Source organism: Hyla sarda, chromosome 3 (assembly GCF_029499605.1).
Source record: "Hyla sarda isolate aHylSar1 chromosome 3, aHylSar1.hap1, whole genome shotgun sequence".
NCBI lineage: Eukaryota > Metazoa > Chordata > Amphibia > Anura > Hylidae > Hyla > Hyla sarda.
In genome coordinates, this window is record NC_079191.1 from 419,121,827 (window position 1) to 419,136,888 (window position 15,062).

The window sequence follows — 15,062 nt, forward strand, 5'->3', positions numbered from 1 at the left end:
ATGTTTTAACTGCATTTTCATGTTTCACCTATATCCTTGTGCTGGCAGTGTGCTGCTGCATTCTTCTGTTGCTGTCTCATATCTATCTATCTATTATCTATCTATCTATCTATCTATCTATCTATCTATCTCATATCTATCTATATATCTCATATCTATCTATCTAATATCTATCTATCTATCTATCTCACATCTATCTATCCATCTATCTATCTCATATCTATCTATCTCATATCTGTCTATCTATCTCATATCTATCTCCTATCTATCTATCTATCTATATATCTCATATCTATCTATCTATTTATCTCATATCTATCTCATATCTATCTATCTATCTCATATCTATCTATCTATGTCAAAATATTACATTAATAAAGGGTAAATAAGATCAGAAACAACACTTCATCACCTTGTATGGACCAATCTTACAAATGGTTCATATACCATTAAAGGGGCCAGTTCTTCTTTTTTTTTATCTGAAATAATCCTTTATTTTTTTTGAAAGATTAGATCCATTTAGTGAAAATTGACCGTTCCTCTGTCAATTCAGCCCTCAGCCTAGCAGGTTCCTTTCTCCATGTTCAATCACAGTGTTGTATCATAGAATCAACTATTGATTTCTCTTCGCTCCCCCGTTTCCTTCCCTTTGCTTCTTCTCTGTCTATTTAGCTGGTTTATGCCACAGGCGCAAATACGTTTGTATGGTTAACTATTTCTGACCTGTTCTCTTCTATGAAGGTTAGTTGGTCACATTCTAAGAATTCTGTTAGGATATATGCAACGGCAAAGGACAATGGAGAAGCAATCTATATGAGCAATGGCGAAATCTAAAAATAATCACTATATCGGTAATGGAGAAAATTACCTAAATTAAAGTAAATTTAAATCAAATTAAATAGAAATTTAGATAAGAGGATCTTCTACCTTTCAGCGCCATTTTTAGCCATGGGCTACATCCGGTACTATCTGCACTATTCACAAGGAGATGTCCAGTATAAAAATATCGATGACCTCTATTGTGGATATAACATCAAGGGTGAGGTGTTTGATCATCGATTTACGAACTGTAGGACTTTCTAATTGTAAAATGTAAGAGGCACAATGGTTGCTGTAGTATCAATAATAATCTAGACCAGTGTTTCCCAAACAGGGCACCTCCAGCTGTTTCAAAACTACAACTCCCAGCATGCCCGGACAGCCGTTGGCTGTCCGGACATGCTGGGAGTTATAGTTTTGCAAAAGCTGGAGGCACCCTGGTTGGGAAATACTGATCTAGACATAAAGGGGGTGATTTCTCAGTATTGGTGTGTCTGAACCCTCTTTTTTTTTTTTACACCATTATTTTTGGTTGTCTGATGGTGTACTGCAACTTTAATGATGTTTCTGTAGAGCTTTCTGTTAAACTAGTGACTTAATTGAGACTTTTTAGTGATAAGAGCCCCCCCCCCATTTTATTTCATCGACTTTTTAGTACTTTAACCCTTATCAAATGTAAAGTGCCTTAAAACCAAGGGTGCTATAATAAGAATGAAATATAATAATAAAAATGTTATTATATTACTTTCATGAGAAAAGAAAAGGTCGCACTCACCAATCTTCTTACGTGTGCTTTATTTCGAACAGAACAGGGGGTACATACTGGCTGGTGCAGTGGAGGAGCAACACGTGTTTCACGCTAATAACGCATCGCCTGGCTCTTAGACGCCAGACGATGCGCTATTAGCGTGAAACACGTGTCGCTCGTACACTGCGCCAGCAAGTATGTACCCCCCCCCCATTCTGTCCGAAATAAAGCACACGTAAGAAGATTGGTGAGTGCGACCTTTTCTTTTCTCATGAAAGTAATGTGTGAAAACTGGACTGTATAGGTCAGCACCTCCACAAGTCCCGCGCCATTTCAGAAACCTTGGCGTTGGTGTGCAGGCTCTGGTATGTCCTTCATATAAGGATATACTGGCGAATGTCTCAATTTTAATATCAGTGTTGAGGGATTAGCCAATGTCATTGTATACATCTACCACAGTAGTGCACCCATATTCCTGTATTGTATTATTCTAATTGTTACACATCCGCACTGTTTATCTGGTGTAGGATTCTATTGTGGCACTTGTAGTCCGCTGCAGGCATCCTCCATTGTATGCATTTTTATGCTGGGGATCGCCCCTAGCAATGGACTACAAGGGCAGGATCTGCTCCCCCAGTATAAATGCACAACCGCATTTGGGGTTGAGCACCTCCAGCCATTTGAGACCGCGTTTTTTGTTGTTGCAGTATGGTTTTTAAACCGGAGTCAAAACCGTGGTTGACCACGATTTTGTCTCCGGTTTAAAAACCGTAGTGCAACCGCATACGTTTTTTTTAACATGGACATCAATGGGAAACGCACATGTATACGGTTCCATATGGGAAAAACGTATAAGTTTTTACTTTGCACATGCGCATTTGAATCCTAAAGTCCCCACCCAAGACCCCTCCCATTAAAAATGGACAAAATTTTAAAAAACCTATGGGTTTTTTTTAAAATAAAAACTGACGGAACTGTATGCACTTTTAAAAACAGTATACTGTTTAAAAACGCATACGGTTTACTTTTTTCCATACTGTTCCAACCGTTTTTTTGCCATACGGTTTTCTTTAGAAAAACGGATTAAAAACAGTATGGCAAAAGCGTAGTGTGAACCCAGCCTTACCTGCACCACCCAGTCACCACACCTTATTAAATGAGGCCCGGTGGGCCTCATTTACTAAGGCTTTTCCAAGTGGATTTTGTATGATCCTTCTATCACTCTAGTCTTGACTTTGGATTAGGGCAGAAAACAAAAAAATGATACAGAAAATCGTGTTCTTCTTTTCTGCACATGACTTCAGATCTGAACTGATTCATTTTCTTGAGTGAGAACCTTCCACCTCGTACAACTCCATCTTTTTCAGGTCAGTTCAGTCAGCGGCTTCTTTCTGTAACAGCTAATTCATTGCAGCTCTTACACTTCTGACTTATTAATCTCATCTTTAATGCGTCTTAATCGCTTTCCTCGGCCTCCGTTGCTGCAATGCATTGTAGCGCTGCTCAGTGTTTCTTCATTTAATTCCATCTTCATGTCTAACATTGCAGGCAACCCACAAACATTTCCATTATGTCAATGAGGCCATGAATCACGTGAAAGATGAGGTTTCTTCACCAAAGTATGTGATGGTATATTGCTAGGATATAATGTCTTTTAGGCTGGGTTCCCACTACAGAATGTAAGAGCGTAATTTTGCTTAGAAATTACGTTCAGAAATTTCAGTGATTGTTGTCAATGGGATTCTGCTGCACAGAACACACTATGGAATTTCAATGGCAGATAATCTGCTGCTGTATTCTGCCACCGATAGAATGATCTTGGTCTCAATATATATGCAGAATACAGTGGGGCAAAAAATTATTTAGTCAGCCACCAATTATGCAAGTTCTTCCACGTAAAAAGATGAGAAAGGCCTGTAATTTCCATCATAGGTATACCTCAACTATGAGAGAGAGAATGAGAAAAAAAATCCATAAAATCACATTGTCTGATTTTAATAGAATTTATTTGCAAATTATGGTGGAATATAAGTATTTGGTCACCTACGAACAAGCAAGATTTCTGTCCCTCACAGACCTGTAACTTCTTCTTTAAGAGTCTCCTCTGTCCTCCACTCGTTACCTGTATTAATGGCTCCTGTTTGAACTTATCAGTATAAAAGACGCCTGTCCACAACCTCAAACAGTCACACTCCAAACTCCACTATGGCCAAGACCAAAGAGCTGTCGAAGGACACCAGAAACAAAATTGTAGACCTGCACCAGGCTGGTAAGACTGAATCTGCAATAGGCAAGCAGCTTGGTGTGAAGAAATCAACTGTGGGAGCAATTATTAGAAAATGGAAGACATACAAGACCATTGATAATCACCCTCGATCTGGGGCTCCATGCAAGATCTCACCCCGTGGTGTCAAAATTATCACAAGAACGGTGAGCAAAAATCCCAGAACCACATGGGGGGACCTAGTGAATGACCTGCAGAGAGCTCAAATCATGTAATGCCAGATGTGTCCCCCTGGTTACGCCAGTACATGCCTGGGCCCATCTGAAGTCTGCTGGAGAGCAATTGGATGATCCAGAAGAGTATTGGGAGAATGTCATATGGTCAGATGAAACCAAAGTAGAACTTTTTGGTAAAAACTTAGCTTGTCGTGTTTGGAGGAGAAAATATGCTGAGTTGCATCCAAAGTACACCATACCTACTGTGAAGCATGGGGGTGGAAACATCATGCTTTGGGGCTGTTTTTTATTAAGGGACCAGGACGACTGATCCATGTAAAGGAAAGAATGAATGTATTGTGAGATTTTGAGTGAAAACCTCCTTCCATCAGCAAGGGCATTAAAGATAAAACGTGGCTGGGTCTTTCAGCGTGACAATGATCCCACACACAGCCCAGGCAACAAAGGAGTGGCTTTGTAAGAAGCATTTCAAGGTCCTGGAGTGGCCTAGCCAGTCTCCAGATCTCAACCATATAGAAAACCTTTAGAGGGAGTTGAAAGTCTGTGTTGCCCAGCGACAGCCCCAAAACATCACTGCTCTAGAGGAAATCTGCATGGAGGAATACCAAAATACCAGCAACAGTGTGTGAAAACCTTGTGAAGACTTACAGAAAACGTTTCACCTCTGTGATTGCCAACAAAGGGTATATAACAAAGTATTGAGATTAACTTTTTTTATTGACCAAATACTTATTTTCCACCATAATTTGCTAATACATTATTAAAAAATTAGACAATGTGATTTTATGGATTTTTTTTCTCATTATGTCTCTCTTAGTTGAGGTATACGTATGATGAAAATTATCAGGCCTCTCATCTTTTTAAGTGTGAGAACTAGCACAATTGGTGGCTGACTAAAAAATGTTTTGCCCCACTGTACATTACCATTTATGGGGATGTCAATGTCCTCACGACTGTAGTGCCAACCTAATCAGCTGCCGCTGGCTGCCCTGGGAACCTCCATCCTAGCCTTACAGGTCAGTTACTGAGACCAATACCAGAACAGGGTCTTGGGTGTAGTTCTATCCAGTAACAAAATAAAAAAAAATAAAAAAAATTAAAGGGGTTGTATGGGATTAGGAAAATATAAAGAATGGTCGCTTTCTTCCAGAAATAGTACCACACCTGCCCACAGGTTGTGTGTGGTATTGCAGCTCAGTCCAATTTACTTTAAAGGGGTACTCCGCCGAAAAACATTTATCCCCCACCCACAGTATAGGGTATAATATGTCTGATCGTGAGGGCCCTGCCACTGGGAACCCCCACAATCTCCGGGCCGGCAGTGTCAGCGTCTGTTACATGGAAGCTTGAAGCTTCCGCATTCATGACATCACAGGCTAGTGCGTAGCTGTCACGCCTCCTCAAATAGACATGAATGAAAGGGGTGTGGCAGTAGTTGCCAATCATCAGGCATGGAGCAGAGTTTGCTTCATGCACGGATGTCTGGGGGTGCCGTGCCAGAGATCGCAGAGGTCCCCAGCGGCGACCCCCTCCCCCCCCCCCCCCCCCCCCCATGATCGGACATCTTATCCCCTATCCTTTGGATGGAGGATAAGATGTTTTTCGGCAGAGTACCCCTTTAAAAAAGCTAAGCTGCAATACCAGACACAATATGTGAATAGGTGTGAAGCTGTTTCTGCAAAAAAAGAATCTGTGTGTTTCTAATCCTTGACAAAAGGGTTGTCCGGGGAGCATATGAAGTCCCTCCTGTTCTGCTCCTGTTCTACTTCCGCTCCCTGTCTGCCTTGGTAGTATACCATTCTGAGATGAGAGAGGGGAGGGCTCCAGTCACAATCATCATGTGTGGGAATGTTCAATAGCTGCCCAGTGCTGCCGCAATGTCAGCAACATCATGCAGCTATTGGGCACCTGCCCCTCTAATCTTGGAGCAGTATATTTCAAGATGATCAGGGAATTGAAGTGGAGAGCCAGGGAATAGGTAGGACCTGTTCTGCTCCCCGGACAACCCTTTTAAGGAACTGGTGCCCCTCTATTTTAGTTGTCATAGCATCCAAAAAAAAAAAAAAACAGGACATGCTGTATTATGTAACACCCCCACAACTTTCATGTCCCATTTTGCACACTGATATAAAGTAAAAGGTATATGTTTTAAGGTAACAAGCTCCCCAGCTCCCTCTAGCTGCGGCTGCAGGCAACCAGATTTTTATTCATTTAAAAGGGCTTTCCCATCTTACAAAGTTATCCTGTATCCACAGGATAGGGAGTAATTATCTGATCACCAAGGGGGTGAGGGGGACGAGTGCTAGGAGCCCCCCAAATCTTTGAAAATGGAAACCTGTGTCTTCTGTTATCTTTTAAGGGAGCCACAAAGACAGCTAAATGCTAGCTTTCTCCTGCACCTCCCATAGGTAGTGAATAGAGTGGTGATACGCATATGTAACTTTTTGCTTTATTTTAAAGGAAATCTGTCATCAGGGACACCTGCACTAACCTGTCGGTACTGACAGGTAGTGCACGTGACACTGATGACAACGGTACTTACCTTGTCCCATTCCATGCAGTCGTTCTCCGGTAATTTTCTCCAGTATCTTCAGTTCCGGGCCCGGCTGGGAGCATGGACGGAGCTTAGTGACGTCACCGCTGCGGTTCTCTAGCAGCGAGACCCAGCAGAGAAGAGCAGCGGTGATGTCACTAAGCTCCGCCCCTGCTCCAAGTCGGGCCCGGAGCTGAAGATACCGTAGAATATTACCGGTGAACGACTGCACGGAACAGGACAAGGTAAGTACCGTTGTCATTAGTGTTGCCTGCACTACATGTCTGTACTGACAGATTAGTGCAGGTGACCCTGATGACAAATTTCCTTTAAAGGGGTACTCCGGTGCTTACACATATTATCCCCTATCACGTCCCCTCCCGTAGGCTTGCATTGAGGGGTGGAGCGTGACGTCACACGCTGCCGGCCCTGCGGTCGACCATAATCAGACCCGGAGCAAACACGCTTCGGGGACTGATTACAAACGGGGTGCCGCGTGCATGATCACGGGCGTCCCCAGCTGCGGGACTCCCGCGATCAGGCATCTTATCCCCTATCCTTTGGATAGGGGATAAGATGTGTAAGCACCGGAGTACCCCTTTAACCGGAGACTCTGGTCCTTATTCTTAAAGGGGTACTCTGCCACTGCTGGGACCCCTGTGATCTATGTGCAGCACCTGGTGTAAGTTTAAAACGGGTGTTGGAGGCGGGGTCATGATGTCATGGCCACGCTCCCTAGTTACATCACGACATACCCCCTCAATGCTCCCTGATTACGTCACGACACATCCCCTCAATGCAAATCTATGGGAGGGGGCGTGGTGGGACGTTGTGAGGGGGCGAGGCTGTGACATCACAACCCCGCTGCCCGTTCCAACCGTTTGGAACAAAATGTTCCAAATGCTGGGGCAGTGGAATACCCCTTTAAGATTCTTATTTTCAAGATGCTCTTTTTGGAAGAAAATAAAAATTAGACCCCCTTTTTATCAATAATCTCATGCAGTCTCTTTAATACAATATACTGTAACAATATCAGCGGGTTTAGAATTCACAACAAGTCCCTAGCTATAATTACCTCATCACATTCCCGGCTTTTGTTAGCAGTGCCAGCCTCATTGCAGTCGCAGGGCTGGCATACATCAATGGCAGATGGGTCAGCCTCAAATTTCCGGTAAAAGAAAATCTTGCAAACTTCACAGTTTCTTCCTACAAGAGACCGGGAGCGTAGGTTAAATTTTGGAAATGTATTAAAATTATCTGCAGGAGCCGGTTAAAAGACGATATTCCTTAGAGAGAAGGATAATTTTCTCAATGTCCATGTAATGCACCTTTCATCTCTACCTGCCAATGTAGTGATCCAGAGCATATGAAACTATGAACCTGTTTCAAACAGTGTTTTACTTCATTTAACTTCCATCTGTTATACAACCCAAACTTGTGTCTCTGGAAAGAAACGCTACAAAGGTCCAATTTTAGAGGCCAATATTCCCATCTAAGCAGGGCTAGTCTGTAGGTTTAGACTAAATCAGCGACAAAATATGCAAAGAATTATTATGAATTTTTACAGATAAGAAACTTTATTAAATAGTCCCCCAAACCATAAAGAAATATACATAAAAAAATGTATTTGATCCAAACACCATCATTTGCACAGAAAAAAATGGTCCATTATGGGGAAGTCCTAAAAAAGATAAAGGGTCTAATAGAGTAAGAAAACAAGAACCGGACACAAAAAAAAAAAAAATGATGAAAGATTCCAAAGCGTATCTTTTATCATGTGTCAAATTCTCGTTCCCCTGCATGGCTCCCCATCTCATTCCTAGTTCCAGGTATAGCTCCCTTACTCATTCCTGGTTCTCAGCCTGACTCTATATCTCATCCCTACTCATCAGTATGGCTGTTCTCATTTCAGGTCTTTTATATGACCTCTCACCTCTTGTTCCTAATACGTAACATGGCTCTACATATCATTTCTAGTTCCCATTATGGCTTCCCCCTGTTTCTCAGATTAGCCTCCCTCTCATTTCTGGTCCTTAAAGGGGTTCTCCGCCCCTAGACATCTTATCCCGGGGTCCTGCCGTTGTGAACTCCAACAATCTCTCCTGCAGCACCCCCTGTCATCTGGTGCACGGAGTGAGTGTCACGATGCCGGCTGGCAGGAGGTGGATCCTCTGTGCCAGAGAGGGATTGGCGTGGACCGTGCTAGTGGACCGGTTCTAAGTCACTACTGGTTTTCACCAGAGCCCGCCGCAAAGCGGGATGGTCTTGCTGCGGCGGTAGTGACCAGGTCGTATCCACTAGCAACGGCTCAACCTGGCTGCTGAAGATAGGCGCGGTACAAGGGAGTAGACAGAAGCAAGGTCGGACGTAGCAGAAGGTCGGGGCAGGCAGCAAGGATCGTAGTCAGGGGCAACGGCAGGAGGTCTGGAACACAGGCTAGGAACACACAAGGAAACGCTTTTACTGGCACAATGGCAACAAGATCCGGCGAGGAAGTGCAGGGGAAGTGAGGTATAAATAGGGAGTGCACAGGTGAACACACTGATTAGAACCACTGCGCCAATCAGCGGCGCAGTGGCCCTTTAAATCGCAGAGACCCGGCGCGCGCGCGCCCTAGGGAGCGGGGCCGCGCGCGCCGGGACAGGACCGACGGAGAGCGAGTCAGGTACGGGAGCCGGGGTGCGCATCGCGAGCGGGCGCCACCCGCATCGCGAATCGCATCCCGGCTGGAGGCGGTATCGCAGCGCACCCGGTCAGTGGATCTGACCGGGGCGCTGCAGAAACGAGAGTGTAGCGAGCGCTCCGGGGAGGAGCGGGGACCCGGAGCGCTCGGCGTAACAGTACCCCCCCCCCCTTGGGTCTCCCCCTCTTCTTAGAGCCTGGGAACCTGAGGAGCAGACTTTTGTCTAGGATGTTGTCCTCAGGTTCCCAGGATCTCTCTTCAGGTCCACAGCCCTCCCAATCCACCAAAAAGAACCTTCTTCCTCTGACCGTCTTGGAGGCCAGTATCTCTTTCACTGAGAAGACGTCAGAAGAACCGGAGACAGGAGTGGGAGAAACTAACTTGGGCGAGAAACGGTTGATGATGAGTGGTTTAAGAAGAGAGACATGAAAGGCATTAGGAATACGAAGAGAAGGAGGAAGAAGAAGTTTGTAAGAGACAGGATTAATTTGGCACAAGACTTTGAAAGGACCAAGATAGCGTGGTCCCAGTTTGTAACTGGGGACACGAAAGCGGACATATTTAGCGGAGAGCCATACCTTGTCTCCGGGAGCAAAAATGGGGGGAGCTCTTCTTTTCTTATCGGCAAACTTTTTCATGCGAGATGAAGCCTGTAAAAGAGAATTTTGGGTCTCTTTCCATATGGTGGAAAGATCACGAGTCACTTCATCTACAGCGGGCAAACCAGAGGGCAAGGGAGTAGGGAGGGGGGGAAGAGGGTGACGGCCGTACACCACGAAAAATGGGGATTTGGAGGAAGATTCAGAGACTATGAAGTTATACGAGAATTCGGCCCATGGTAGAAGATCTGCCCAGTCATCCTGGCGGGAGGAAACAAAATGGCGTAAATAATCACCCAGGACCTGGTTAATTCTTTCCACTTGCCCATTGGATTGAGGGTGATATGCAGAGGAAAAGTTTAATTTAATCTTGAGTTGTTTACAGAGAGCCCTCCAGAATTTTGACACGAATTGGACGCCTCTATCCGAGACGATCTGCGTGGGCAAGCCGTGAAGACGAAAAATGTGTACAAAAAATTGTTTTGCCAACTGAGGCGCTGAAGGAAGACCAGGAAGAGGAATGAAATGTGCCATCTTGGAGAATCGATCAACGACCACCCAAACAACAGTGTTGCCACGGGATGGAGGTAAGTCTGTAATAAAGTCCATACCAATCAGAGACCAAGGCTGTTCGGGGACAGGCAGAGGATGAAGAAGGCCAGCGGGCTTCTGGCGAGGAGTCTTATCCCGGGCACAGACAGTGCAGGCTCGCACAAAATCCACAACATCCGTCTCCAGAGTCGGCCACCAATAGAAACGAGAGATGAGTTGCACGGATTTCTTGATACCCGCATGACCTGCGAGATGGGAGGAGTGACCCCATTTGAGGATTCCGAGGCGTTGGCGTGAAGAAACGAAGGTCTTCCCTGGAGGAGTTTGCCTGATGGAGGCTGGAGAAGTGGAGATCAGGCAGTCAGGGGGAATGATGTGTTGCGGAGAGAGCTCTACTTCCGAGGCATCCGAGGAACGAGAGAGAGCATCGGCCCTAATGTTCTTATCGGCAGGCCGAAAGTGAATTTCAAAATTAAATCGGGCAAAGAACAGAGACCACCTGGCCTGGCGAGGATTCAGCCGTTGGGCAGACTGGAGATAGGAGAGGTTCTTGTGATCGGTGTAAATAATAACGGGAAATCTTGATCCCTCCAACAGATGCCTCCATTCCTCAAGTGCTAATTTAATGGCTAGAAGCTCTCGGTCCCCGATGGAGTAGTTCCTCTCAGCCGGAGAGAAGGTCCTAGAAAAAAAACCACAAGTAACAGCATGCCCGGAAGAATTTTTTTGTAGAAGGACCGCTCCAGCTCCTACAGAGGAGGCATCAACCTCCAATAGGAAGGGTTTAGATGGGTCAGGTCTGGAGAGCACGGGAGCCGAAGAAAAGGCAGACTTGAGCTGTTTAAAGGCGTCTTCCGCTTGAGGAGGCCATGATTTAGGATTGGCATTCTTTTTGGTTAAAGCCACAATAGGAGCCACAATGGTGGAAAAATGTGGAATAAATTGTCTGTAATAATTGGCGAACCCCAAAAAACGTTGAATAGCACGGAGTCCGGAGGGGCGTGGCCAATCTAGGACGGCAGAGAGTTTGTCTGGATCCATTTGTAGTCCCTGGCCAGAGACCAAGTATCCTAGGAAAGGAAGAGATTGACATTCAAACAGACATTTCTCCATTTTGGCATAAAGTTGATTGTCACGAAGTCTCTGAAGAACCATGCGGACATGCTGGCGGTGTTCTTCTAAGTTGGCAGAAAAAATCAGGATATCGTCCAGATATACAACAACACAGGAATATAAGAGATCACGAAAAATTTCATTAACAAAGTCTTGGAAGACGGCAGGGGCGTTGCACAGGCCAAAGGGCATGACCAGATACTCAAAGTGTCCATCTCTAGTGTTAAATGCCGTTTTCCATTCATCCCCCTCTCTGATGCGGATGAGATTATAGGCACCTCTTAAGTCCAGTTTGGTAAAGATGTGGGCACCTTGGAGGCGATCAAAGAGTTCAGAGATGAGAGGTAGGGGGTAGCGGTTTTTTACAGTGATTTTATTAAGACCGCGGTAGTCAATGCAAGGACGTAGGGAGCCATCTTTTTTGGACACAAAGAAAAATCCGGCTCCGGCAGGAGAGGAGGATTTGCGGATAAAGCCCTTCTTTAAATTTTCCTGGATATACTCAGACATAGCAAGAGTCTCAGGGACAGAGAGAGGATAAATTCTGCCCCGGGGTGGAGTAGTGCCCGGGAGGAGGTCAATAGGACAGTCATAAGGCCTGTGAGGAGGTAAAGTCTCAGCTTGTTTTTTGCAAAAAACATCCGCAAAGTCCATATAGGCCTTAGGGAGACCGGTTACAGGGGGAACCACAGGGTCACGGCAAGGAGTACTGGGAACCGGTTTAAGGCAGTCCTTGGAACAAGAGGGGCCCCAACTCTTGATCTCCCCGGTGGACCAATCCAGGGTTGGGGAATGGTGTTGAAGCCAGGGTAGTCCAAGGAGAATTTCGGAAGTGCAATTGGAGAGGACCAAAAACTCAATTTTTTCGTGGTGAGGTCCAATGCACATTAGGAGGGGTTCCGTGCGGTAACGCACGGCACAGTCCAATCTTTCATTGTTAACGCAATTGATGTAGAGAGGTCTGGCGAGACTGGTCACTGGGATGTTGAACCTGTTGATGAGAGAGGCCAAAATAAAGTTTCCTGCAGATCCGGAGTCCAAGAAGGCCTTAGTGGAGAAGGAGAAGGTAGAGGCAGATATCCGCACAGGCACAGTAAGACGTGGAGAAGCGGAGTTGACTTCAAGGACTGTTTCACCTTTGTGCGGAGTCAGCGTACGTCTTTCCAGGCGGGGAGGACGGATAGGACAATCCTTCAGGAAGTGTTCGGTACTGGCACAGTACAGGCAGAGATTCTCCATGCGGCGTCGTGTCCTCTCTTGAGGTGTCAGGCGAGACCGGTCAACTTGCATAGCCTCCACGGCGGGAGGCCCAGGAACGGATTGCAGAGGACCAGAGGAGAGAGGAGCCGGGGAGAAAAAACGCCTCGTGCGAACAAAGTCCATATCCTGGCGGAGCTCCTGACGCCTTTCGGAAAAACGCATGTCAATGCGAGTGGCAAGATGAATGAGTTCATGTAGATTAGCAGGGATTTCTCGTGCGGCCAGAACATCTTTAATGTTGCTGGATAGGCCTTTTTTTAAAGGTCGCGCAGAGGGCCTCATTATTCCAGGATAGTTCTGAAGCAAGAGTACGGAATTGTACGGCGTACTCGCCAACGGAAGAATTACCCTGGACCAGGTTCAACAGGGCAGTCTCAGCAGAAGAGGCTCGGGCAGGTTCCTCAAAGACACTACGAAATTCCGTGAAGAAGGAGTGTACAGAGGCAGTGACAGGGTCATTGCGGTCCCAGAGCGGTGTGGCCCATGACAGAGCTTTTCCAGACAGAAGGCTGACTACGAAAGCCACCTTAGACCTTTCAGTAGGAAACTGGTCCGACATCATCTCCAAGTGCAGGGAACATTGTGAAAGAAAGCCACGGCAAAACTTAGAGTCCCCATCAAATTTATCCGGCAAGGATAGTCGTAGGCCTGAGGCGGCCACTCGCTGCGGAGGAGGTGCAGGAGCTGGCGGAGGAGATGATTGCTGAAGCTGTGGTAGTAGCTGCTGTAGCATCACGGTCAGTTGAGACAGCTCGTGGCCTTGTTGCGCAATCTGTTGTGAGTGCTGGGCGACCACCGTAGTGAGGTCAGCGACATCTGGCAGAGGAACTTCAGCGGGATCCATGGCCGGATCTACTGTCACGATGCCGGCTGGCAGGAGGTGGATCCTCTGTGCCAGAGAGGGATTGGCATGGACCGTGCTAGTGGACCGGTTCTAAGTCACTACTGGTTTTCACCAGAGCCCGCCGCAAAGCGGGATGGTCTTGCTGCGGCGGTAGTGACCAGGTCGTATCCACTAGCAACGGCTCAACCTCTCTGGCTGCTGAAGATAGGCGCGGTACAAGGGAGTAGACAGAAGCAAGGTCGGACGTAGCAGAAGGTCGGGGCAGGCAGCAAGGATCGTAGTCAGGGGCAACGGCAGGAGGTCTGGAACACAGGCTAGGAACACACAAGGAAACGCTTTCACTGGCACAATGGCAACAAGATCCGGCGAGGGAGTGCAGGGGAAGTGAGGTATAAATAGGGAGTGCACAGGTGAACACACTGATTAGAACCACTGCGCCAATCAGCGGCTCAGTGGCCCTTTAAATCGCAGAGACCCGGCGCGCGCGCGCCCTAGGGAGCGGGGCCGCGCGCGCCGGGACAGGACCGACGGAGAGCGAGTCAGGTACGGGAGCCGGGGTGCGCATCGCGAGCGGGCGCCACCCGCATCGCGAATCGCATCCCTGCTGGAGGCGGTATCGCAGCGCACCCGGTCAGTGGATCTGACCGGGGCGCTGCAGAAACGAGAGTGTAGCGAGCGCTCCGGGGAGGAGCGGGGACCCGGAGCGCTCGGCGTAACAGTGAGCTTCTCTCCATGCCTGATGACTGGCAATTCAGGGGCTGGAGGATGACTGGGGTGCTGCGGGAGAGATCATGTGGGTTTCCAGTGGCGGGACCACCACAATCAGACATCTTATCCACCATCCTTTGGATAGGGGATAAGATGTCAAGGGTTGGAGTACCCCTTTAACATTACTCTTTCCTCATTCCTGGTCTCCTGCATAACTTTCCTTCTATTCCGTGTCCCCGGCATGGCTCTCCTCTTGTTTCTGGCCCTAACATGTATAGTTTGGCTTAGCATGACATCCCTCTAATTTCTGGTCCTCGGCATAGCTCCCTATTCCATTTCTAAGCCGGGCATAGCTCCCCTCTTTTCCCTGGCCCTCATGATGAGTCCCCTTTCATTCTTGTCCCCCAGTATAACTATCCATGTCATTTCTTGTCCCCTGCAGACTCTCTTCTCATCCCTGGTCCCCAGCATTAACCTCTATCTCATTCACAGCCCCCAACATTAGTCCTGGCCCCTCTTATTCCATATACAGCATGGATCCCTATCTCATTCCTAACTCTCAGCATAGCTTCCCTTGGCATGACTTCTTTCTTATTCCTGGAACCCATCATCATTCCCCTCTCATTTATGGTCCCCAGCATGGCTCCCCTCCCATTTCTGGCACCAGGTAGATCTCCTCCTTTTATTACTGGTTCCAAGCACGACTCGCCTCTCAATCCTTTCTTACATGTCTCCCCTCATAT

General features: G+C 46.9%; 1 protein-coding gene across 3 annotated transcripts in view; it reads right to left on the reverse strand.

Annotated features, from left to right (window-relative positions):
- USH2A (usherin) overlaps positions 1–15,062 on the reverse strand; it is a 1,021,568-nt gene that overhangs the window by 877,924 nt on the left and 128,582 nt on the right. For all 3 annotated transcript variants that reach the window (XM_056568336.1, XM_056568335.1, XM_056568334.1), the window contains one exon: positions 7,636–7,766. In XM_056568336.1, coding sequence (XP_056424311.1) covers positions 7,636–7,766 — 131 coding nt within the window. The remainder of the gene's footprint in view (positions 1–7,635; positions 7,767–15,062) is intronic.